This window comes from Mastacembelus armatus, chromosome 24, assembly GCF_900324485.2.
Source record: "Mastacembelus armatus chromosome 24, fMasArm1.2, whole genome shotgun sequence".
NCBI classification, from domain to species: Eukaryota; Metazoa; Chordata; class Actinopteri; order Synbranchiformes; family Mastacembelidae; genus Mastacembelus; species Mastacembelus armatus.
Genome location: NC_046656.1, coordinates 18283172 through 18310078, shown reverse-complemented (window position 1 = coordinate 18310078; position 26907 = coordinate 18283172). Strand labels below are relative to the sequence as shown.

General features: G+C 41.1%; 3 protein-coding genes across 4 annotated transcripts; 1 reads left to right on the top strand and 2 right to left on the bottom strand.

Annotated features, from left to right (window-relative positions):
- Positions 1-6584: 6584 nt before the first annotated feature.
- Positions 6585-9356, bottom strand: LOC113136864 (potassium voltage-gated channel subfamily F member 1-like). The gene has a single exon (XM_026317959.1). It carries the CDS (start codon positions 9128-9130, stop codon positions 7631-7633), a length of 1500 nt encoding a protein of 499 aa, XP_026173744.1. The 5' UTR covers positions 9131-9356; the 3' UTR covers positions 6585-7630.
- Positions 9357-11616: 2260 nt separating this feature from the next.
- Positions 11617-17422, top strand: pdia6 (protein disulfide isomerase family A, member 6). Of its 2 annotated transcripts, none has more exons than XM_026317961.1 (13): positions 11617-11760; positions 12049-12190; positions 12674-12731; positions 13087-13213; positions 13443-13549; positions 13638-13765; positions 14227-14341; positions 14833-14973; positions 15064-15148; positions 15280-15352; positions 15449-15607; positions 15710-15806; positions 16736-17422. In XM_026317961.1, the coding sequence occupies exons 1-13, from the start codon at positions 11742-11744 to the stop codon at positions 16805-16807; spliced, it is 1323 nt and encodes a 440-aa protein (XP_026173746.1). In that variant the 5' UTR covers positions 11617-11741; the 3' UTR covers positions 16808-17422. The 2 variants fall into 2 exon arrangements, with proteins under 2 accessions (XP_026173746.1, XP_026173745.1); XM_026317960.1 differs by having other exon boundaries at positions 13635-13765.
- Positions 17338-26579, bottom strand: hpcal1 (hippocalcin-like 1). The gene is made up of 4 exons (XM_026317963.1): positions 26287-26579; positions 20913-21385; positions 19571-19676; positions 17338-18035 (listed from the first exon to the last, which is right to left on the bottom strand). The coding sequence occupies exons 2-4, from the start codon at positions 21288-21290 to the stop codon at positions 17944-17946; spliced, it is 576 nt and encodes a 191-aa protein (XP_026173748.1). The 5' UTR covers positions 21291-21385; positions 26287-26579; the 3' UTR covers positions 17338-17943.
- Positions 26580-26907: the final 328 nt, after the last annotated feature.

The window sequence follows — 26907 nt, the reverse complement described above, 5'->3', positions numbered from 1 at the left end:
CATAGCTGACTCAATGTTTGTTATACAGAAAGGAACAAGCGGCTGTATGCTCCCTCATGCACACAGCCTTCTTAAAACTGTTTCTGACTCTGACTACTCCTCCCCCAGCTTCTGCCTTTCCTCTCAGACCGTCCACATCCACTCTCTGTAATGACTATGTACTGTAAATATTCCTCTGCAGCGGTGCACGGTGTACAATTCCTGCAGCTTTAATTTGAGGCTGCTGTACGACGACACATCTTTCTCAGAGATACCCCTGTCACCGCTATTTCTTTTGTCTCTTACTCTATACTTTTTCCTTCACAGGATGGCAGATTGATCTCCACATTGCCATCCATCTGTAATCACCCACAGTGACCCGCACAGGCAACACATGGGGCAAAGGGAGTTTAATTACCTCTGAGCACAAAAGACAAGGACACAGCATTTCATCCCAGTTTGAAGCCTAAATCTTCTCTGTCTGGCTCCTAACATTCCCTGCTATAGGATTTTATTTCAGCTCAGTCATATTCTTTCACACTGAGCTCATATGGATTATCATCTGGCTCCATTTGTCCTGTGGCCTTTAATGCAGAGCATATAATAGACCTTTCACCTGTTCTCAGGCTGGTCGGCATGGAGCCATGCAGAGGTGCCAGCATTCATAGAAACTTACTCACAGCACGTAGAAACAAAGACGATCATGTGCCACAAATGGACACAGACAGGGGGCCAGATTGATCGTCTCTGAGGGTGGACTAAGTTAAAGTAGCTACAAAAACAGCTGAAGCATTCATTTAGGAATTTGTTGATAAGCTTTTGCAAAGATCTCTGATGTAGCAATTAGCTATTCAGGAATGTCTGTAGCCTGGAGCCAGATGCCAATTAGCTTAGCTTAGCATAAAAGCTGCTAGACTGTCGATGTCCAGGCTGTAAAAATACACCCGCGAGCAAAAGATGGGTATCGCATCTTTGAAGAAATTGTCGAGTGGTTATTGCCTTGGGCCTCTACGTTACAGACATTCCAATAATGCAGAGCTGTCACACTTTGACATATTGAAAATGCATGTTTGAGTGATTTCATGACGGAGATGAATCTTCTGTCCTAGTGGAGGTATAATTCTGATGACGCCCTCACTAAATATCGTTTTTATGACCTGCGTTAAATTAATTGTAGCAAGCCACTGCAGGACAAGGATGTTTCCCACCATAAAACATCATCATCACTGGATGAGATAATCAGCAGTGGCAGGTGCATCAGCTAGGACGTCAGATCTATCACTGCTGCTTTGGTCTCTCAAGGCCAATTTCTTTTTATTTAGACGTCCATACATTAATCAGCAGAGATGACACATGGTCACCAGAACATGGCTGGTGCAGTGAAACGTGCCCTTTGCAAGCCACTTTTTAAAGCTGGGTCCATCGGCGAAGGGCATGAAGTAGAAGAGAAAAAAGAAAGAATATGTGCCTCACAATAAGCAAACCCAGTCATAGCTCTTTATTATGCAAGGAGTGTGGTACACAGGAGAGCCATTTCCTTCTTTTATGTGTTGCTGTTTATAACCTTCTAATTAAATTCATTTGCTAAAAAAAAAAACCCCCATGCAGCGGGTGGATTGATTTTTAAATAAACTGAGGCTGCTTTAACAATCTTCTGCTTTGAATGGCTCCTTATGTAAAGCCATCAGTGGACAAAGCTCGTGGAGCCGAGGTTCATACGAAGGCTGTGCTTCACAGAAATGTAAAGAAAGCAACAGTAACTCACCCAAAACACACTGCACCGCCAAAAAGTGACAGTTCAATCCATCAGGGTATAACAATATGAAAAAAATCCATGTAGTGAAGGGATTTCAGTTAAATATGATATGAATATATGTATTCAGAGCTGGGTCAGTTTTATTCAATGTCATATTCTCATGAGTACTTTTTATAAGCACTGTAGTCTATAATGAAACTCCAATGTAAAAATGAACAAACATATTCATAACCACTGAGCTCTAATAGCAAGCATTTGAGTTGCTTGTTGTGCTAAGGCCTACTATGCAGTAATTATAATTCTAAAAACCAGTTTATTATAAGCTCATTGCATTCAGCATTTAGTTTGGTTTAACTGAATGCTAGGTGGATCTAAGCAGACAGGTTTTTTTTTTTTTTTTTTAGAAAACTATCTGATCTAACTCTCCTCTGAGCCTTTACACACAGACGCTCTGCAGCAGAGGACTAGCTGAGGGCAAGGCTGTTCATCAAGCATATTGTGCAAGAGCCATTACAGATGTTTTCACTGATTTAAGGCCACATCACCTCCTTGAGGCTCTGAATTGACTGTGATGTTCTCTATTTCACATAAAAGGAAGCAGAGCGAAAACCCCTCAGAAAACAACCTGAAGAAATTAGGCCATAAGTTGCTTATCAAATCACAAGACACTGAGCTTACACTGAGTCTCCAAGCTGCTCTGAACTCCACAACACACGGTCTCTTTTCATCTCTTGCTTTTCTTTGCAAGTGAACAGTTTGGAAACTGGAATATTTAAAAGTTTTATTATGTCCACTGAGGCTGTATTTTGAGAAGATCTATCACAGTTTCATTTGCACTCAGAATTCTCCAAGCATAACTCTTTCTTTTCATCAGAATAAAAGATAAAAGTTAATGGACCTCGAGTCCAGTAGGATACTCATAGCTAATTTATATAAATGTTGAGTTCACTCTATACACACCACCTCAGTGTCAGTACATCCATAACTATCACAGTATTCTTTTGCAGTTGTCTTCAAAAATGACTGTTTCTCGACCTTCGATCATTTTGCTGCAGGAGCAAAATCAAAAAGAAAATTGCTCCCCAGTCTTTTCCAGGTAAATCACTTTTCTAATATTCCATTTGCAGTTATATTTTCCTTTCTGCTTTTAGGAATCCAGAGTAATGTACCAGCAGCAAACTATGAAAGGCTGCATTTCATTTTCCCTGGTCAGTGTTTAGGTTGCAAAAGCTTATAACTGATTTTATTGTTTAACAATTTACTATGACATCTTGAAAGGTTCTGGCATAGTCCGCTGCAGTGCCATTTAGTAATGCATTTGCAACAATAAATAGACTGGGCATAGGTTATTTGAGAGTCCAAATGAAAGCACATTATCTCCGGCAGTTTCAATAAAATTTCCCAGCTATTTCTGATTTGTGGTTTTATAAACTAGCGCTGATGTGATGAGTTTGCGAGAGAATATTCTGCAAGATAAAACATTTGGAAGAGGCAAAGGAAGATATGGAAATCATTTCTGCAAATGGACTGAGCAGGTTCAGTGCCACATCCAATTTGGCTGTTTTGTAAAAGGTCATATTTAATCTTTGCAATTATTGTCTTGCAATTTTAAGCAGCTCTCCACCTGAGCTCCAGGGTGCACCTACGCAGTGTTTTAGACGTTCCTGGTGAAAAGATGAAACTCATTCAGCGCGCATTAATGCTCCTGCAAACATGTGCCTCTTCTTCTGAATCTGACATCATGGAGATTACCTTTTCCCTCTCCTGCAGCTGAAAATATCCCTCGAATATAGGGGTGAGCTGTTAAGACATAGCATTATGCACACACCTTCTTATTCAAATGAATGTGTTTGACCATGATCTGCAGGGTATGAAGACAGTAAAAAAAAATGTCACTGGATTCCACAGGATTTGAGGTTTGACATCAGCTGCTATGGACTTGAAAGCAGTATTTTATTCATGATGTGTTTTTGATGCTTCACATTTATTTTATTTTCTCCATTTGGTTTCTCCTCTATTTATTTCTTCATCTCTTTTTTGTTTCTTTCTTTTCTTTTCTTTGGTCCATAAGTGGATTCAGATGTCTTAGCCTTTACCCTGTCAAACATATCTGATTTATCTGGCTGTAGATTTGCTTAATACGAATAGGAACATGTGAAACTCACAGATGTGGAAATTTGACACTGAAAGATTAACATACAACTCTCTTTTCTCTTTCCAACCATTTTACAAGAGCTGGGAACCAGTGAGATATACAGTAAACAGCTGTGTTGTTTGTTTTGAATTTCTATTTGTATGCAGGATATACCACAGTGAGGACACATTAGCAGAAGAAGATCCCTGTCCTAAAGGTCAGATGAGAGAGGGAATGGGAGAGGTAAGTGAAGCCTCTGTGTGCTGTCGTCAAAATGGCTGGGTGTAATTTAACATAAAATATGTCAGCACCAGAAAACAATCAGAGCTGGGAGTCAGCTGAGTGGGACACGTGAGTGTCTGGATTCACACTAACTGTCTGAAACACACCAGGTTCTACTGGTGAACTCACTAGTTAGTGCACTGGAATTGGGAACAGCATCGTATATCATATCATATAGAGCAGTATGATAATGCAGTGCTCTACATGCTCTAGGCTTTACATTGTTGTCTCCGCTGTCACTGCACACTGGCCGAGGTGTGGAATGAAAGGTCAGCAATAAAATGTAAACACCATGAAGAATAAATGACAAGACATTTAATTATTAGCTGGACAATTACAACAACTTTCTTTAAGCACACACCCACAAAGTCTGTGTTCCTTTTAGTCTGTTCAGAGGCTTTAGAAGAATCTGTGTTGCACATGCACAGGCATAACTCTATATTCAACATTTAACTACATTGGTTTGTCCGTCATATCAACCAGGTCATATCAGCTATAGACATCCAGAAAAATATACTGATTTCATAACAATTGTAAGCAGGCTGGAAATTCTCACAATAATCTATTTTGCTTAAGGTATAATGAACATATTTTTGTATCTGCTCAGAAATGGCTCTTATCTTAAACACCCACTGATTGTCACAGATGACCAACATGTGGGTGTAAAAAGTAGTGATTAGCCTGTGGGTCACTGTCAAGTAGATCACACATGGCTGTGGGTTTTAGGGTGAAGGAGTGTGTGTGTGTGTGTGCAGTTACTTGTATGCACTTGCCGGCGAGTGGTGGAAAGTAGGGGGATGTTTGTATATGCCAGAGTGCTGGTAAATCTAAATTTGAACGTGAAAGTGCATGTGTATCTGTCGGGGGAGCATTGTTCTGTTACACAATACACGCCTTTGACATTCCAGCTCCACCTGTCAGTGTGTACAAAGGCCTTTCTCTTAAGCTTTGACATGTGTATCTGCTGCTGGCCAGCAGAGATAGCACAGTCCTGTACTGGCCATGTGTGGGTGGACAGTATGCAGAATCCTGCCTGACCTCCTGCATGAGCTTCCTGTCAGGCTGTGTAACTTACACTGGAGCTCAGTGGAAAACCCACTGAGGAGATAGCCTAATACTGCCCTCTGTCTCATCAAACAGACCGACCTCTGTCGCACTGATTGATGCAGATACTCTGTCAGTAAAGCAGCAGTAAGATGTATCACCCTTCTTCAAGCTTCTAATGTGACAGATGACAGCAAGCAGCATAGTACTTCATGTTTAATATGTTTGACCTTTACTTGTGGCTCCTCCATTGGGTCAAAATTCTGCCACATCGAAACGAGCCCAACCTAAAGTAAAATTACATTCTCGGATTTCAGTAAATGAAAACTTCCTGAGGTTACAGTTAAGTTCTGAGTGATTTGTACTCTACAGCAGCGATTCCTATTTTTGGATATTTTTGCAATAAGCCAGCTATATAGATATATGCATTTTCACACCTGAACACTGTTGCAATAGAGTGCAAGAAAAGAACAGCCTCAACAGTTAAACAGCTATTAACAGCTGTAATTGCTAAACACTTGAAATTTAGTCATTTCTTTCTCATTACTTTCCTCTAAGTGAGTCACTGTAACTTCTAGAATCAGTGGTGTAAAATAACACCTAGTATATAATTTGGAACATGATGGGTGGTGCCACTGAAGTTGAATTCATTTGGGTTGTGGAGTCAAATAAATCAAATAAAAAATGATGGTGAGGCAAAGGCCTTAACCACAAGTATGGCTTTGGTTAAAATGTTACCCACACCTGTGTTGGACATTGATCCCCAATTAGGCCCAATGCAGTATCTCCACACATCAGCTACCAAACCTGGCTGCACTGTATCACTGTATTTCAGACGATCTGCTTCTATTAATGCCCTCCTCTTTGTCTTTTTGTGGTTGGATACCTGTCCCCCTTGTTTTTTTACATTCAAGTCATTATGTTTTTCACAAATAAGACTGGGCACAAGAATATAATCTTGGCATAAATCAGCCCTGCAGCTTGCCACAAAATAAAACCGGTGACATCTGAGACATGACATTTCAATGAAAAATTTTAGATTATAATTATAGCTCCCCCACTGCGCTAACCAATGTTATATCTAAGAATTGCTCCATTTGTGAAGCAAGTTTCATGTCACTTAGACAAACTGCGTAGGAGTTGACACCTTTCAAACTGTGAAAATGTAACATTTAAATATAGCACCCATTAGGCTAATTTAGAATTCAAAACATGGGACATTGTGTGAAAAACATCATCCCTTCAAGTTTCATCAAAGTAAGAGCGGTGATGCATTAAGACATATTTGACAGGCAGACACAGCTCATTAATATTTTTATGCCTTCTGTGTTAGGTTGATAACCTGCTGGCTTCATAATGCTTGTCATTTCGATTAATTCATGACAAATGTTCTTATTATTTATTTATTATTATTCTTTTCTTTCTTTGCGACTTAACTTTTCTAATTAATTACCCTTCACTCAGAATAAATCGATCTGAAGTTTAATCATTCAGCCTTTGGGGTTAGTTTGTGTAACTTCCAACCTGTTGCTCCTTTCCTTTCTCTTTGTTTCCCTGAACCTCCGGGGAGCAGCGTGGTGACGGCTGCTGCACATTTTAAACCCGTTATGGAAACATATCCTGCAGCCAAAGAAGCTTCTGAGGTCCTAGTGTGAGCAACATGATCATATCTAGACCTAACCCCAGCACAGGGGGGGTTTATAAGTGATATATTACCTCACAAACATCCAGTATCAGTTACATAAATTACACTGATGCCAAGGAGATCACAGGCAGAATTAGACAGCCCAGATGACATGTTGCTTTTATATTCTCTGTCATACACACCGTCTTTCTCTGGTGTACATTTAAAGTGTCTGTGGTGACCACTAGAGACTTTAGATTGAAATTTATAGCATTATAATTCTCCCTTCACTTTTAAGCATCTCCATTTTTCTTTCAGTTTTGCTGTGATGTCAGTACACCCTTTATAAACCTACCTCTTAAAGGCTACCTATCTTCACCATTTTAAAACACATTCATTGTGACATATATACAGTACAGTGGAAAAGGCTACGATGTGGTCTACAGTATGAGTCTGAGGTCTGAGGAGGGGGGTTATGTAAGAAGTCTACATGGTGGAGTCAGTGTACTGGTTGTTCGGAAAGAACCCCTCAGCCTACAGGGACTCACTGCGCAAAGCCACAGCCCATCAAGACAATATCTCACACATGTCCCTTCAATAGGCACAACTCCTCAAAATACATGAAATGTCCTTTGAGACTACTAGAGACTATTATGTGGTCCTGTTCTACAAGACTATTTACAAACTTAAGTCATCATTTTATCATTAACCCAGAATTGCGGGATTAAGTCTGAATAAGTCAGTCGTGAATTCTTGATGTGATGTTTATTTTTTTTTGCAGTTCTGTCAAATGATGCATGGTCTTCGGCGCTCAGGAGACTACATATTCTGGGGCCTCAACTGTGCTCTCAAAGCTTGTGTCCACGCTGGGGGTCTGGATGCCTGCCGCGCCCCTGGGCTCTTTCAGTAAGGAGATATATGTGTCGCTGTGGCAGGAGCGCATAGCGTTGTTCCACACCCCTGCACCGCAAACATGTTTGTGGGCGCCTCGTGCAGCCCTCATCTCGTGGTTCCCGGAGCGCAGCGCCATCAGTTCAATCTCATGCTTGGCCGCAGTCTCCAGCACCTGTTGCTTGTTGTAAAACATGACAAAATTGTTGATGATGGGGTGTATAGGCAGCGCGATGGCGATCACCCCGCACAGAAAGCTGATGGCCGCGTTACACCTGCCTAAAGTGGTCTTGGGGTATACGTCTCCATATCCCACTGTGGTCATGGTGATCACAGCCCACCAGAACGACTGTGGGATGCTGGTGAACAAGGTGTCCGGGTGGTTCTGTTCCATGGTGTAGCCCAGTGCAGAGAAAAGGAAGACCCCCACGCCCATGTACATGAGAAGCAGACCGAGCTCTTTGAAGCTGCTCTTCAGGGCAGATGTAAGGGTCTGGAGTCCGGCGGAATGGCGTGCCAGCTTGAAAATGCGCGCAATGCGCATTATGCGTAAAGCCTGCACAGCCTGCTGCACGTTAGCCAGCTCCATTACTCCCGCGCCGAAAGAGGTCAGAATCAGCACCACGAAGAAGGGCATGATCGCCAGGAAGTCGATTATGTTCATGAAAGACAGGACGAATTTTATTTTGTTAGGGGAGGAGATCAGACGCAGGACATATTCAATAGTGAACCAGCCGATGCACACGGTCTCAATGACCTCCAGAGTGGGGTTGTCCGTGAGGTTCCCCTCCGAGTCCTCCACCTGCAGGTCGGGAATGGTCCCGACGCACATGACCACGGAGGAGACGAGGATGAAAATGAAAGAAACTATAGCGATTATGTGCGCAGGCAGGGAGGACTCTGGCTTTTCCATCAGCCTCCAAAGGCAAATCTGGAAGCGCTGCCAGCCTCCTGCTGACGGATCCCCCTCTCTGTCCACCAGGATAGTTTTCACTTTCTCTGCAATCTCTGCAAGTTCATCTTCCACCTCCTTCAGGTGGCTTTTACAACATTCATCCAGAAAATCTGAGCCGATCTTCCAGAACTCCATTTCCTTCATGAAACAAATTGGACAGATGCCTCGTTTCATGTGAATCTCCCCATAATAATACAGCTCAATTATGCACTTAAATGCTTCTGGGTCTCTGTCAAAATAAAATTCTCTAGTGTCAGGGTCGTAGTCGTCACATAGTGAAGATATTTCTCCCGAAGACTTAACTGAACAGTCCACCAATTCTGCCAACCGGGTGTCCGGGTAGCGACTCAGCACGTCCTCATAGAGCACCTGTTTCACCCCGCCGATGTTCACAACTATCTCTGTCTCTTCACTGGCTTCAGAGCCGTTGCAGTCTGCGTACCGCATCCTATGGATCCCCCACATTATGCTGACAACAGGTCCGCCAACAAAACAGCTCAAGTGCTCGAGATTTTCACAGAGCTGTTTTTCTGATAAAGTAAACGCAAGTAACTCGACGCTCTGGCACTGCGCGTAAAATCTTAAATCCCAAATCTTAACAATTTTTGTGTTTTAGTTTAGAAACGCATATGCATGATGAGAGGTGACTGCAGCGTGAAGTCTCCTCAGTTCTATGCTGCCGTGTGTGACTGTGGTGAACGGTGCGACTGTGCGCTCGGAGAAAGTTGACATTGACGTGCGCGTAATGTCAAACGTCCACATTTAAACCACACCACCTCCGGCCATACCTTTCAAAACAAAACACAGATGGTGTAATTATTTTTGAAGGAACATTTACACCTACAGTGAAATTTGTGCTTCCTCGTCCTATCAGAAAGAGGTTATTTAGCAGGGTACGATGCTACTTAAAGTTACAATAGTTTTAGTAGAAATCAACGCATGTAAAAGCTTAATCTGCACAGTAATAGTAGCTTTCTGATGAATGAAGAGTGCAGTTATATCTTTTAGTGGGAAAAGGGACTAATTTCTCTTTTCCTGTTGCACTGTGCCAGTATAAGCTATAATTGTTAAGACTATGAGTCACGTTTATTATGCAATATCCATATATTCACAGTAATTTATTTTAGTTTTGTCATGAATTTTTTTACACTTTATATTTATGAATTTAAGGGCAATCCATGCAATGCTTTATAGTTGCCAAAAATATTATCTCACATGTGTCTCTCAGGTGACAATTCAAGTCAGCCAGTCTTTTATTTTTGAGGCTGGCTGCGTGTCTTCCGGCCGTGCTGTGTGGCTGTAGTGGTTTTGATGCAGCACAGAGCAGCCAGGCCATAAATCTCTGCGCCTTGGAATAAATTGTGAAGTAGCAGCTAACAGGGAAATCAGAGACACACACTCTGCTTGGTGTTTCTGGCAGCTCGGAGAGCAATAAATAGTTAAAGGATATCGATGAACAGGCAGCACTGCACTAGTAACCACTCACCCTTATTTCCAATAGTCTATACAATCTTTTTCGTTACTCCACACCAATAGACATTATCCATCATCACCAATATAGGCTCTATCAACATTATATATAATATTATATATTATAATATATAATGATAATGATGTGACTCTTTAGTGACGCTGACATTGGCCAGTGATGGCGTTGGGATTAGGCCCAACAGGTAAAGGTGTACAGCTCTAGCTGACAGGTATTTTTTGAATAACATGTGCGCAATAACATTTCTCAGAACTTGTCCTCAGTTCTGCGGTAAACTACACTGATATTTGTGATTGACAGACAGACTCATCATACCGCATCTCTTCAGTGCGTTGCTTTGTTGTTTGTCGCCACCTAGTGACAGCAAAGTAGATTAAAGTCTAATTTCTCTGCTTGTAAACAATGGTGCAAACCACTGAGGATAGGAATCCATTGATAACTGGTTGCTGTCGATTCCTAAGGCAACACCTGAAACAGTGGAGTCTAGTCAAACTGTGGTGAAATGGCTTTATACTGTTTTAGCTCTCCTTCAAAAATGCAATAGAAAAACAACTCAGTTGGGCTGTCATTGGTGGAGTTACACAGGGCTAAATCATTTTAGGACATTAATGTAACGAAGCAACAAATCGTGGACTTGAGTTGAATGTGTGTAGTATTCTTCTATAACATTTTGTTCATTCACATCTTCATGTTCATTTTTAAGCATTTAACTACAATTTTGATGCAGTTTATTCTGCTGCATTTCAGTGGTAAATATTAGACATAATACTTCTTAAAACTGTTCAACTGCTGAACTTATTTACAGATAGATTTCAGTTTGTAAATTATGAATCTTCAACCACATTCAATGTTAAACTAAAGCAGTATTACATATTAAAAATACTCTTGGCTAATATTAATATAACAATGACACCTGCCATTTTCTGAAATAGAATTAGCCTTACTTTGGGTATTTTGAACACATTTATATATAAATAATTGGTTTAAACCATTTTGAAATTTTCATGCTATGTTTAATATAATCTAACTTTACTGCCACTTCTTTATAGGAACATTACATCTAGACCGAGAGTACTGCAGACCCCCACAGACAACATAGTTGCATTTTTCTTGCAGTTATTTTGCATCTCTTTATGTGTAAGTTGTTTCGTCTTTGTGGTGACTGTGTGTAGTTTTGTCTGCTTCCTAGCTGCTTTGCATTTTAAGAAATATTTGCAGTTACTTCAAAGAACACAGGATAGACCCATCCAGAACCCCGGACCGGACCTGAGTCCGAATATGGACGTGCAACACCTCAGTATTACAAGAGGCAGACTGGTGCTGTTAGACTGAGTCAGCCTTGGTTGCATCTCTTGGTGCAGTCACATGCAGCCGCCTCTCGCCTCGAGCCCCGCCCCCTTTTCGTCTTCTGTGCACTGCTTCCGTTCAACTACACGGCGCACGCTGATTGGCTGAGGCGCACCGTCGTCACCAGCGGACCAATCAGCGTGGGCCACGGTAAGATTTTCTTCCCGTTGTACTTCGGTGGGAGACGTAGCGGCAGCAGTGTTGTTGTTAACAGGAGGCGAGCAAACAGTAGCTGAAACCATGAGACCGCTTTTACTTGGTGAGTGACTGTAACCACAGAATCTTTTTTTACTTCTATAAACATCTAACAGTTTGTTATTGGTAAATGTGTTTGACTGCGTTTGTTGCTATTGTGGCTAGCGCGACTAGCTTAAGTTGAGGTGCCAGGCCCGCAGTGTCGTTTTATCAATGAATTAGCTAACAAGCGTCTGTTTCGCCTGCTGTTGTATAAATGTGCAGTAATTCTGGATATAAATCCAATATATCTACACCTGTGGCTGTTTTAGACTTTGAGGGTCAATCTTTGTGTGTCCATGCTGTCCTCCAGGGGTGTTGGGCTGCTCTTTGGTCCTGTCTGTCCAAGCCTTGTACTCGGCCAGTGATGATGTGGTTGATCTCACCTCGTCCAACTTCAACAGGGAGGTGATCCAGAGTGACAGTCTGTGGCTGGTTGAGTTTTATGCTCCCTGGTAAGTGCTCAGCAGCTGTGGTGGCCAATGTTCAATGCAAACAAGAGCACAGTTTCAATTCAAGCATCTCCCCCTGACTGATGTTTGGTTCTCTGTAACTAGTCAACCCTAGATATGAAAAGAAGAGACTCTAGAGACTTGTATGCAAAGTTTGCACTTCCTGCTTGGTTTGAGTAGTAGTCACACAGTGCAGGTTCATTTGTAGGACACGATATCAGGCAAAAGCTATTTAAATTAGTTTACAGAGCGATACAGTTTGTGGCTTGGTCTGGAACATCTGTCACGTCAATAAATCTGAATCATGGGAGTTATATATTCATTTTGTAGACCATCAGGCTGTTTATAGGCTAGGGACAGCGAACACACATCCAGTGGATTTTGCACACATAGAGTATGTAAATGAAAGGTGTTAAATATTCACTCGAGGTGTTAATATTACGTCATTGGATTCAGTCTGTATGTTCCCTCTGTTTGTCTCCACAGGTGTGGCCACTGTCAAAATCTAGCTCCAGACTGGAAGAAGGCAGCAACAGCCCTCAAGGTAAACGGAACTTCTCTGGTCAACTTGGCAACTATTTCCAGTTGGGAAAGAGTGAAAAAGTTTGTTCAGACATATCGATTTCATTTCAAGACTCTAGCAAAATATTAATAATAGTTTGTTTTGGGTTTTTTTTTTTTTTGCACTGAAAAACAAGATATTTCTGCACATATTTATCACTTCTAATAATACTTACCTGAACTACATGGTTTGTACATAAGTAACACTGGGGGCATGCAGAGCTCTGAGCACACAGATATTATGTGAGGAAATGTATTAAATGGATTAACAGGCTTGCTCTGTGTTGTAAGTAGAAGTTGAGAGTGAAAATAATCTTGTTTGTTCTGTGCCTCTTCAGGGTATTGTCAAGGTTGGTGCTGTAGATGCAGACCAACACAAGTCACTGGGTAGTCAGTATGGTGTCAGAGGTTTCCCCACCATCAAGATCTTTGGTGCTAATAAGAACAAGCCAGAGGAATACCAAGGTACAGCAGAGAGCATTGTAAATGTAAAATATTTTTTCTATAGGTCCTATTGAATTGAATAATTTCTAAGTATTTTAGAGGAAGGATGCAAAACATTTGAATTTAATCCCTTCTCAGTAAATCACTGGTTTGCTTTCAAGGCCTTGTTGGAATGTCACTGAATGTTTGTGAAGACACTTAGATTTTCTAATGCTGCAATAATACAAATCTGCACGTCCTTCACCCTCAGGTGGACGCAGTAGCCAGGCCATCGTGGATGGAGCCATGAATGCTCTGCGTGCTCTGGTGAAAGAGAGGTTGAGTGGCAAGTCTGGCAGCTCTGGCTACAACAAACAGGTAGAGAAACTAGTGAACCTGTAGCTTTTTATTTGACATTGGAAAGATGAAACATTGAAGTAAACATGGTTAACTAACACTCCAGCAGAGTGGCAGTGGCAATGGCAAGAAGGACGTGGTTGAGCTCACCGATGACAACTTTGATAAAATGGTGCTGGAGAGTGATGATGTGTGGCTGGTGGAGTTCTTCGCACCCTGGTGTGGACACTGCAAGAAGTAAGTGTGGTAGACAAGATATGTCTGAGATTCCTGCCATCACAATATAAGAGAAATTGTGTGTTACTCAAAACATTCAAAACTGATGTTTGAAAGAATAAACCATCTAAATCTGGATAAACCAAGACCTCAGTAAAAATACTGAGACTATCTCTTGAATAGGAAAAGTTTAGTGAAGTTTGAGATTCTTGATTCTTTAACCATTTGAATCCAGTTTAAACATCTTTGCATTTGTAGCTGGTATATTTTGTCCATCTAATGTATTTCTCAGCAACACAAATGGTTTCATTGGTAGAACATATTTCTTTATTTATTAAGATGATAAATTTGTTTAATTCCAATGATATTTGTTTTATTTAACAATGCTACACCTATGTTTTATGAGTAAATTATAAGTTCCTGTCTGGAATACAGTATCATGGCCAGTTTTCTTAATCATCACTCTCTTCTGTCGTCAACAGCCTGGAGCCTGAGTGGGCAGCTGCAGCCACAGCTGTTAAGGAGCAGACCAAGGGCAAAGTTCACCTTGGAGCCGTGGATGCAACTGTACAACAGGTTCTGTCAAGCCGCTATGGGGTAAGTAAAAATTGATAAATTACATGTTACATTGGAGTACAGTTCTGTATTATTATATCCAAGCGCCTATGATGTAACCACAGCTTTGCAGTTGTGGTTCTGACATTGTGTGAAACATCAAATTATTATTTTTCAATATGTCTTTATCAGTGTTGGAATCAAGCACCGTCAGATTTTAAATAGTGTCTATTAATAATCCAAGCTACTGTGTGGTGTGAGAGTACTAATCAGATCATACTGACTTCAGATGAGGAAACCAGCTTCTTTGAGTCTTTATTTCTTGCTCTATTTCATGCTGCTACAGCTTTTCTTTCACTGTGAATGTAGCTTTCTTTCTTTGCAGTAAAGAGTCTAAGACTCTCAGTACAGTCACATAAGAGAATCTCAGTTTAAAGTCTTTCCACATCATTAGTTAAATATCAATATGGAACTAAATCAAATGAATTGTTAGTTCCCTTGACTAGAACTGAAGGAACAAATTTTGCGTGCAGATCCGTGGATTTCCCACCATCAAGATTTTCCGCAAAGGTGAGGAGCCAGAGGACTACCAGGGAGGCCGCTCCCGTGGTGACATCATTGAGAAGGCTTTGGATCTGTTCTCTGATCATGCCCCTGCTCCTGAGGTCCTGGAGGTCAGTACAATAGTGTTTTTGTATTTTGAATGCATGTATGAAGGGTTATAGTGCTGCTGTTTGCGTGAACTGTAAACGTTTCTCTCTCAGATCCTTGGTGAAGACATCTTGAAGAAGACCTGTGAGGACAGTCAGCTGTGTATAATTGCTGTTCTGCCACACATCCTGGACACAGGTGAGACCAGAAACATCTCTGAACATTTATGCTGCACAAAAGGCAAAAGCACTTGGGTGAGTTAACATCAGATGCCGTATCCTTTCTCATTCCTGGATCACTCACCATCCATGGTCCTTATATCTGAACAGGTGCATCTGGGAGAAACGGCTATCTGGATGTGATGATGAAGATGGCTGAGAAGTACAAGAAGAAGATGTGGGGGTAAGGATGAGACAGGCCAGGGATCATTATGGGTTATTTTTCCATTTGATATTTTAAAGTATAGCTGTGACTAATGGATCGTGGTCCCTTTATCAGCTGGCTGTGGACTGAGGCAGGAACACAGATGGAGCTGGAGTCCTCACTGGGTATTGGTGGATTTGGCTACCCTGCCATGGCTGCCATCAACACACGCAAGATGAAATTTGCTCTGCTGAGGGGCTCCTTCAGCGAGACTGGCATTCATGAGTTCCTCAGGTAGGGGGTGCTGGTATCTGCTCTTGTTTAACACAGTCCCAGGAATAAAACAGTTCAGGCTAGGCTGACATGTAGAGCTCACTTGGTTGATTTTCTCTTCAGGGCGCTTTCTGTGGGCCGTGGCTCGACTGCCACGTTGGGAGGTGGGACCATGCCCAAGATTCACACTGTTGAACCCTGGGATGGCAAAGATGGGCAGGTGAGTGGGGCAATCCCAGTGTAGTCAGATTTCCTATTGTGTGTTTGGATAATAGGTTTGAAGCCTTCAGTTAACGTTAAGCTGAACAGATGCTGTATGTTTTCATTCATTTTAGACGTGACGGTAACCAACAGTACGCATTTTAATGGTTTAACTGGGCTTTCCAGCCAAAACTTTAAGGTGCGATCGACCAGATTAAAAACCCCAGTTGATTTTGTCTGACTGTACCACTGCAAAAAGAGGGCAGCAGAAATTTCTGACATGGCAGGCATTAAACTGTAAACTCCAATAGCAAGATCAAATCAGTACAGTGTCTGGCTGCCTTACAGGGTATGGGTGGTCATTCTCTGTATTAGCAGTATTTAACACTCCCAATATAGAGGCTAATAAACATGAACTGCCTCTACTCTGACCTTGTGGTGCAAAAACTATTCAGCCCTGCGGTTTTGTAATGAAGAAACATGTCTCCTAGTGCAGCAGTATGTGACCCTGATGTCTTTTTATTTGTTTTTGAACGGTGGTTTACACAAGCCAATCCAGGTTGGAGACTGACAGATATTAACTGTAGGTAAAGGCAATTCAAAGTTGTTGTACTCTGTGGGGAGTAATGAAAATACAGTCAATATAGGAAATGACTTGCTCTAATGCAGTAAATTTCTATCTGCTTCCTGCAGCCTCTGTACTACAAATAAGCTCTATGGAAAATGTCAAACACTTACATAACACACAGTTGAAGAGTTCCCAAAAATAAACACAAGGTTTCTTTTCTCAACAAGTGCAAGGCAGGGCGGTAGTTATTTGGCTGAATTTAGGAATGATCCTACAGGCCAAAAGCCTGAAGTTTTTAAGTTAAATAGGTCTAAACATTTGGCCTTCAGACTGACACTTCATGCTTACCTCCATTTTTGTGCACTCCTTGTCACCCTAAGCTTCCTGTGGAGGACGAGTACGACCTCAGTGACGTAGACCTGGATGATGACTTTGAGAAGGATGAGTTATGAGCCCAACTGGGGCAGGATCGGATCCAGACTGGCTTGGTTGCATCTGGTTTGGTCTGGTCCTGCATGACCCGCCTCCCCTCTCCTGTGGACGAATGGGAGGCCCGGTCACCCTGTTACTGAAACACTCTAGAAAAGACACACGAGAGACATCTGCAGTGTCTCACATCATCTTTGTCAGTCACACAGGAACATGAGCGAGTGTGTGTGTTTGTCTGTCGTGTCCCTGGAGTGAACCCACCTGCTGAACGTTAGAAGTTGCATATTTATAGCCAGCTGAGGGGAGGAGGGAGGAGGTTCTGAATGTGGCGTTCAGTTGTTCATCCAAGTCTTTTTCAAACATTGTCCCCTCTCCCCTCTTCAGGCCTCCCCAGCACCTATTTTATGATGTGGACTTGCCAGAGTAACACTTCATCCAACCTGGTGTTACTAAAGATCTATTTTTTTCCTCTTTTTAAACTAGTGAATAAGAATCTTGTTGGATTTGCATCATGTCTGTCCAGGTCGAGGGGATACTGTGGGGACTTCCTGTGTAGATTTTTCTTACACAACTTTATTTCAATTGTGTGAAAACAAAATGACATTTTTTGTTACAAAAATAAAAAGGGATAAAAACAATCACGGCCTCCTTATTCACGTAAACTTTTGCAATATCAGAAAACGCATGTCACCAAGCGCATGCAATACCAAAGGCATAAAGAGCTTATTCAAAATTGCAACTGAAACTACTGACATTTTGAAAAACAATAAGCCACTTAAACACATTTAAATCCAATCAAATTATACCAAATGATATAATTAGTTTATCCTTATTGTAACAACTGTGGGTTGTAATACTTACAAGCATATGATCCAGTCAGTATAAATATGATATGGCACGTCACTTATGGAGAACAAGTAAAAACTTAGAGGTTTGAAGAAGCATGAACAGAGTATACCTCAAGTGAAAAGCATGTCATAGTCCACAGAGAAGGAGCCACGTTGACAAGAGACAAATATGTATTCATGTAAACATCGAGACATTTTTACACTGAAAGGATCTGATGATGACTGAGCCTCTATCAAGTGTAGGGATGCGAGTGGGTGTGTGTTTTAGTGCATGTGCTTTAGAGAGTGCGGATCGGTCACTGTCCTCAGAACTAACGAGAGGCTCCCTGGTCCGATTGCAGCAGTCTGACAATGGACGGGTCGCTCTTGGCACCTTTAATGAACTCCTCCAGAGACAGTCTACCTGTGGAGCAGAGACCAAAAAATAGAAACTCCATCACTGCTGCCCTAAAACCACAGCATTTATAATAAGCTGTAATACGTTTAGCCTGGAAAGATTTGTAGATTGACAGTTTCTCAGTCACATCAACCACTAGGGGATGCTGTTGTGCTGTTTTCATCTAATTCAGGACTAGCTTAGAGAAAATTTAAGTACGGTTAGCACTAACATTAGCACTGACATTTTGAATTGGATGCTATGAGTATTTTGTGTAGTGATGCTAATTAGTGATGCCAGCACTGCAAATTCTTTAAGAATGATGCAATGACTAAGGCTTTCAAGTTCATAAATGAACTGAGCTACATGAAATAATATTTTATATCTTAATAACTATATTAATATTCAATAAAAAATACAAAACAATTCAATGTTAAAATTAACCATCAATAAAATAACTATCCAATTAAAGAATAATAATTTGTATTTAAATTGAAAATACATGAAAGTGCATTTTAAAAACTGCAAAAGTATTAAAACTGTTTTATATTGAACAAAATGAGCATCAACTGAACTACTATCTACTATCATCCAGATATGCACTATGCCCTTAGCGTTCTTTATCTAACAGATTTTTACCCAGCATGGATTATACAGTAAAGGTTAGATTTCTAAGCAAATAACAGTAAGAACCACAAAATAACCCTGGCAGCAAATAATTCTGTGCCTTTATTTAACTTTAGACTCATCCTGAGGCAAAATAAAGCAGTCGAGCATCATTTGTATAGAGTAACTTGAACTTCCTGTCAAGCAGCATCTGTACAATCTGAAATGTGAAGAAGGGTTAACTGTGTTTTGATGGATTTACAGCTGCAGCCGTGGGCTTTGACTGTGGCATGTGATGTTCTAAAAGTTTGACCTTCTGACTTTCTGCACCTTCTGCTTAAAAACAAGTCGAGCTGCTCTGCTGCCTCATGCAATAAATATCTTGCTGAGATGTGACATGTCAAATGCATTCACAACAGGAAATGCTGAAGTGCATATCAAATGGAGGTCATGTGACCTTTTCACAGTAAGTGTTAACTGTTGACACTGAGGTGACTCAGGGTAAGATGCAAACCATGCAGACTGTTAATGATCTTGTGGGTTATGTTCATGTTATGTCATGTTGTTAGATCACTACTTACTTTTCCCGGTACCTCTAAAATGTTCCGTCTTTCTTGTATCTTTCCAAGCTGTGCTGAGACACTCCCAAGTCACGCCAAGGGCTGTTATCTAACTACTCCTCCATGCATCCATCCATTTATCATCTACCACTTATCCTGCTGCATCCAATGTTGTGGGGGTGCAGGGCTGAAGCCAAACTTCGATGACCCACTTTGAGTCTAATGTTGTTTTGATTGTCTGGACTACAGGTGTTTAAGTATCTCCTAATAGTCTGCAACAATCTTATATACATATTTCCCCGGTACAGGAAGAAGTGATCACACTTGGTTTTACTATTGATAGTTCCAGGTGGTCTTGATAGTTCTCTATGTGCACGCACGGTAAATAAATCTTACCATCATTGTCAGTGTCCATCTGTCTGAAGATTTTATCTGTCCTTTTCTCAGGTGTTGATTCATCCTCAGGCATCTTCATGACTGACGACACCATCTTGTAAATGGCCTTCAAAGAAAGGTATTTGTGATTATTAATTTTCTTAATGAAAAATGACTGTTCCCACCTGACACCTTTGCTTCATGTATTGTCTGAATGCTTTGACCTCCTTTCTGTTGCTACCTGGTAATGATGGTTCTCTGGCAACTGAAGCTGATTGTGTTGTTGCATTCACTGTATGCCACTCTGAGCACACGAGTTAGATGCATGGCTAAACGTTGTGCACATTTTAGATCATCTAAAGGTCTTTGGCTTTGATGAAAGACAAAAAAAAAAAGCATCCTATGTTAACAAAAGCACTGAGGCATACAGTGTTTTTTCCCATTCATTTGTATCTACAAACACAACTGGCTGAGCCAGGACTGATATGGCCCTGCAGGGTGCTCAGCTCACCACATTAGAAGAGTAAATAGTGTGATAAGAAAAAACAGAGAGGGCAGCCTGTACGCATGATGTGAATCCTGAACTGCAAATGCATATTAAGCCTAAAACTAGTTATTAGGCAGTAAGCTAACATTTATATATTTTGCATCGCATTGCATTGAGGATTTGATCTTTTTTATTGCCTTATGTGTTAGTAAACTCAGCATCATCAGGTTTTGGACTGTTGATCTGACAAAACAAAAAACACAGAGTTGCACCTTGGGTTTAAAGGTACATTAACAAATTTCTTTCCAGAACTAGGGGGCAAAACAAACTCACGCATTAACCCCTTCTTACTGCTTTTTTCCCCACTCATCATGTCCTGTTTCCTAGCAACGTGAGCTACAGATGCCAGATTGGTACAAACTGTACAAACTGACTGCTTTCGAACTTGTTTTCAACAAAGCTACCATGTAGTCATAATACCCAAACTGAGCTTTTGAACGTCTTTCACAAACAACCTGGACTCCCCCACTGCCGCCATGACTTTCAAAATCTGAAGCTCATGTTGGTGCCAACCAATCACCGGAGTGAAACGACTGACGTCAGCACACAGCAATTACGTCGTGGTATCAAAGAACAGTTTTTGTTTTAGTGAAATTAATCATTTTATTTATAAAACTAGAAAAAAAGTTGAACAGTACATGTTTTTGTTTTGGTACAGTTCACAGTGGTACAGTACAGTTTTGTTAGGGCTAGGGGTTAAGGTTAGAACGTTAGTTAGAGTTAAGGTTTCTGAAAGGATGCGGACTATGGAAGACCCTGACAAACTGGAACACATATATCTGTGAAGATCCTCTATCGTGCAGCATCAGTCCTTACCTGAACTATTTCCAGCATCTCAGCCCGGCTGATGTATCCGTTCCCATCCAGGTCATACATGCTGAAGGCCCAGCGCAGCTTCTGCTCCAGCCCTCCACGAGACGTCACACTCAGGGCAATGATAAACTCCCTGAAATCAATGGTGGCGTCACCATTGGTGTCAAATGTGCGAAACACGTGCTCAGCAAACTTTGAGGCATCTCCATAGGGGAAGAAGTTGGCGTAGATCTTCTTGAACTCCTCCACAGTCAGGTGGCCAGTGGGACAGTCCTTGAGGAAACCGCGGTACCATTCCTGCAGCTCGTGGTCGGTGAACTCAGTGTTTTCTCTCAGGTCATTCAGGACCTCAGGCCGCAGTTTGCTGTTCTGTTTCCCCATGACACAGCACTCTCTGGGCTGCTGTTTCTACACTCTACTTTCAATTCTTGTTGCTTTCGCTCTGGTCGTCAGTGGCTGCTTGGCTTCCTCTGCTCCTACAGGAGATCAACAAATCTCATTAATATCCTTGTGTGAATATCATGAATGATGCATGGGTTCAATAAATCCTCAATTTGCAGCGGCTTTTAAATTATGAAACATGCTGAAAATGCTTCTGATCCCAACTAAATGTGCATAGATTGGATAAGAATAGGATTAAAACTCTAATGTCATTAGGGCAAGTATGTGTAGTGGTCTAGTCTCCGTAGATACAGTTTTAGGCCTTTGGCACGGTGATAATTTATCGACCCTTCGCTGCATGATGGGGGGACAAATACCCTGGGGATTTGTAATTCTTAGCAAAGCCACTTTCTAAAAGGTCAGACTGATGCTGACTGTTACTGAGAAGGCCAGACATTCACCTCGACAATAATCCTCGCCTTTAAGTGAAAATGGATATTCTAATTGATTTTAGGCAGGTGGAGTTCGTGTACCGATTAAAGAGAAACACAAAAGAGGGTTAAAACATACCAGTGCAAGGACAATGAAGCATTTGACCACCTGGGTCTATTCACCTTTGGTTTCTGTTTCCATGGTTATAGTCTACAAAATCTGTTTATTCATGTACGCAGGGGTATTCATGCCTGGGGATATGAGGCTGCATAAACACAACACATCCAGCATAAATTCATAACAGCATAATAAGTACACTGACACTTTCATCTCACTGATCAAGCAGAGGTAGATATGGATGAATAGTAAGCAAAGGCATTGTAAAAATATCTCCCATAACTTCTGTCAACAAAGAAAACTGGTATGAACATGAAAGTATTAGAAATTTACCCCTAAACAAATTAAATGTGTGTTTCCTCCTAAATAATATATTTGGTTTTGCCAACACAACATAAATACATAGTTAAACCCAAATCACCACAACTTTTCTGGAAATCTAAGGAAGAAAATGAGCAAAACCTGAGTTTATCTTTTACAACATATATCTGGTAAAAGTGTGAGTGGGAGGGACAGAGAGAGAGAGATGTGTGGGGGCAGGGAGGTAGAAAGAATGGAAAAAGTATGACACAGAAAGAAAAACTATTTCCAGCTATACGATGGGAGATGCTTGGCAATAGCAGTGGTTCAATTACATAATAATCCCTCTGAATAACACCTCCACTCCTGAGTGTTACCTATAATGAATTTGTAGCCGAGAGCGATTATTATCCCTATAATCTCTCTGTTTTAATTATTTAAATCTCATTGCTCATGAGTTACTGGCACCAGAACAATTCAGGTGTAGAACAAATGAGAGCACTGTGAATTTGCATAAGCTCTTTTCTGCACCCAGACGCTGTTATTTCTAATAATTGTCACACAGGTGTAATTTCCTCCAGTTTTATCTGTCGAAGTCACAGAGAGAGACATGAGAGACAGCCAGTGACACAAACTCTCAACAGCGTTGCTCAATGGCACCAGGAGCAAAATACATTTACTCAGTTCATCTCTCATCCCAGTTTTCTTCTTCATGTGCATTAGCCCAAACTATCAGCAAAGTCGTCACTGCTCAACAACAGTAGAAATTGTGATGAGGATAAACATGTTTTCAACCTATAAGTACCAACGTATATGATGCTAAAATCAGCGTGCTACTATGTGCTCAATGCTGACAGCATGGCTAAAAATGACATGGCACAAATTATACGAACTTCAAACACAGAAGGATCCTTTTACTTTGCCATATTATATGATTCCAGATGCTTTATCCAACTGTATAGAGAAATTATGAGTCACAGACTGACCCACTTAAATAAAAGTGATGCTTACTTGAAGATAGCGTTATCTGCTTACTATGGACTACAGTACAAAGGCCTGGAGTCCTGACTGTAGTCCTTCCACTCCACATAGAACAGGATGAGGAAGCAGCAGGGCCTCCTTTAGGTCACATGGACTTTTCCAGGACAGCTCAGTGTGAAGGCTGAGCTGGAGCAGACATAAATATGGGCGTTGCTCTTTACTCCCTCACACACACACAAAGCCACAAGGAACCTAGAAGGTTCCACGCTGAAAGACTGAAAGCTGCTGCCCTGAAGTTTCAAAAAGCTCTGAGGCTAAATTAAGAGTTTAGTTCCATGAAGAAAACAGCGTAGAGTCTTGTAAAAACATTAGTTAACATTGTACAAACACACATATCAAGTACTGTGGATTGCAAAACAGTTCCAGTGACCAGTGGAATTTCCAGTGAAATATGCTCATTAAAACCTAAAACTAAACTAGAATTCCCAGTAAAATATAGCCAATATTTCACTGTAATTAAGGCTCAGTCTAAATCCTTTTAGTGGCTTTCTGTTTGGAATAACAGAGAGAAGGTAGGATGATCTTCAGGCATTTGATCAAGCAAATTTCTGGGTGAGTCTAAAGTGTAAACAGTTTCCTTATGAGAAAATGCTGCAAGAAAACTAGATTTTTTCTCTGGCCTCTGTGGGATAATTAATTACCTTCTGCAGGGACTGAAGCTCACCTTCTCAGACTTGGCAAATAGAAATCATGTTAATTCATAAGATCTCAGTTATATATATATATATATATATATATATATATATATATATATATATATATATGTATGCACCCAAGGTTGTCCCAAGGTTTTCAGTGTTGGGACAACTCTGGTGTCTTTTTTTTCTTTTAAGCTGCTACTTGCTGCACTGGAATATGTTTTGAAATGTGTTTTTATATCCCAACAAGCTCTTTACAACAAGAATCACATTCTTTATGGTTTGACAGTTGCAGATTAAGGTGTAAGCTGAAGGCTTGATGCACAACATCCATCCATCCATTATCTACACCTGCTTATTCCACAGAGATCTGCTGGAGCCTATCCCAGCTCTCTTTGGGTGGAAGGCCACATAGAGACAAACAACCTCACACACTCACACTCACTCCTATGGGCAATTTAGAGTCACCAATCAACCTGACATACATGTTTTTGGACTGTGGGAGGAAACCAGAAACTCCACACAAAAAGGCCGGGTTGGGAACCCAGGACCTTCTTGCTGTGAGGCAACAGTGCTAACCACTCAGCCACCATGCTGCCCTGATGCAAAACAGACCCTCCACATTGCCATTCCACATTCAGTATTGCAATTCCCCTTGATTACACAGCAACAGGCTCTCTTCTTGTCCCCAACCCCCATACCCATCCGTGGTCTGTATGGTCCACTTTTTCCGGTGGGTTCCCTGCCTAATGAGACTGTTTCACACAGCCTGTACTGCAGCATGTATCACCCTCCTCATGTTGGAGATCCTAAAAAAACCTATGACCAGGCCAGTTTCACTGTTGTTTGCCCACCTCATTTCCTCTGTAATGGCTTGTCATAATAAAGAAAGACTTTATTATTTTAATTGATTATCATTTCTTAATATATAGCACAGCAAAAAGTCCAAAGGTGTGTGTCTACATATAAACAAGCACACAGATGTACAAGGAGGCAGCCTGACAGCCCCAGCAGTGCAATCCACAGAGCATGATACATAGATGATGGAGCTCATTATGGTTCTGACAGCACATCAGTCGTAAATGGGTACAGGAAAGTGAGTGGTATCAAATCTTAGTTCGAAATTGCAAAAAAGCAGTATGCCAGTAACTAAAAACACATCAGGCCAGTGAGGAGTTAGTCGAGTGTAAAAGGAAGAAAGGCAGAAAAATAGCTCCCCACTTATCGTTGCTTTCAATGCTGGGTCACGTTAGTCTCTCTGAACTAAAGAGTCAGAGAAAATCATGCACTGGATCAGGATGAAGTCCCTGGACACAGCAGTGCTCAAGGCAGCAGTGCAAAGCTTATGAGAGGGGAGCGGTGGTGTAACGATCAATCTGGGGCACACATAGGGCAGGAGATATACTGAGACTCGAGATACAAGCTTATTTTTTCTTTGTGCATGTGTGGGTATTTTAAATGCAGTTCAGCTAGAAACATCCACAGTATCATTCTCATTGCTTTGTATTGTGCAGTGCATAAACCGATGCATTGTCTAAGTGTGACTGTTTTATAAGAGCAAATGTTCACAACTGCAAAATCATTATGTTTGTTTTTGCTTTAGCAGTGAGTGTGTGAGAATGGTTTTCAGTTATTCCACTGGTGAGTGGGCTCATTTCAGTTTGGATGCACGTTCTTCATGTGTTGGCTTTGGTCCTGCTGTTAAAGTGTGGGATAAAAAGGAAAATAACACTAATAGTGTGGCATAGTAGCTCCTCAGTCAGTGGATTTGTAAGCACAATTATGGCAAACAAACAAACACATTCTCCTCTGAATCTTCACATTAATAGTAGTTATTTTTCAGTAACTATATAACTGTTTACTGATTCATCAGGATCATGTTGTGATAAGATGTCATTAATATGACTGTAAAAATATTGTTAAACCATAGTAATTTCTTATTTGCAAGTGATGTTTAAAATTTGAGAAAATGTCTTAGTTCCTTAATTTATTCCTTTAGGGAGATGTGACTTGTCTATGTTACACACATAATCCCAACAAATCAGATTCATCCCAGTTCATTATTATCAGAACCAGTTATTTAAGTATTAGCTTTAGACATAGAAGCGTTTGCTTTAACAGCACAGCACAGATCAATATCCTCATAGACCTAAACCTAATCATGATTTCAGCTCTAGTGGATGTTGCCGAGTCCCATTTGCCTTCAACTACAAATCTACATGAATATTAATGACCATCTATTCGTTTGGACCTACTTGTAGTACCAGTATTGATTAAAATGCATTAGGAGTCTGCCCAGGGCTGGATTATGTCCTGCTTTCTAACAGCTGCTGTAGGTGTAGGCTCGTCTTTTATGGGTGTAGCCCTTCAAACACCGTCCTGTCTTGGGGAAACTGTACAGATGTTCAGGGCAGACCCCACCGCTGGAGCAGACTCATGCATTTTTAAACAACGTCATATAAACTTACCTCTTTTAGGTCAGGCGGTTGTTTCTAAGTCCTCTTGTTAAAAAGTCCACTTTCCCACTTTGTGCCGCAAAGTTAGAGCAGTCCGACCTGAACCCGCAGAATATTTTAGGCTGGTCTGACACTTGGTGAGAGACAAAGATCTGAAGTTTGACCAGAATAGCCTAAAGTGGTTTTGTTGTTGTTGTTTTAATTTGTATTACTATTATTATTATTATTATTATTATTATTATTATTATTATTACCAGGATGTTATTTATTCAGCTCTGCCTCCAGCTCCCTGTGCAGCAGCTTTATCATTCAGAGGAAGATGTGGCACAGAGCTCGGTTTTCATCCGACTCGCCCAAATAACTAGTGAAGGGTCTTCTTCTGTCTTTGAAGAGCTCAAACTGACTCGGCCTGGATGTTAGAGACGTGAGCACAACAAACCACCACCCAGACTGAGAATTAGTGTGAAAAGTAAATGTAGCTGTTATTTAAAGGAGGTTTTGTCAAGTTTTTCAGACTCGTAGTTTATTGTGTTGTAGTTAAAACTCCCCCATACACTGAATGGACCCGTCCACACTCGCCGCTTCCATCGTAGAGAGAGTCGCAGCAGCGTCCTGTGGAAAATTGTCACAGAG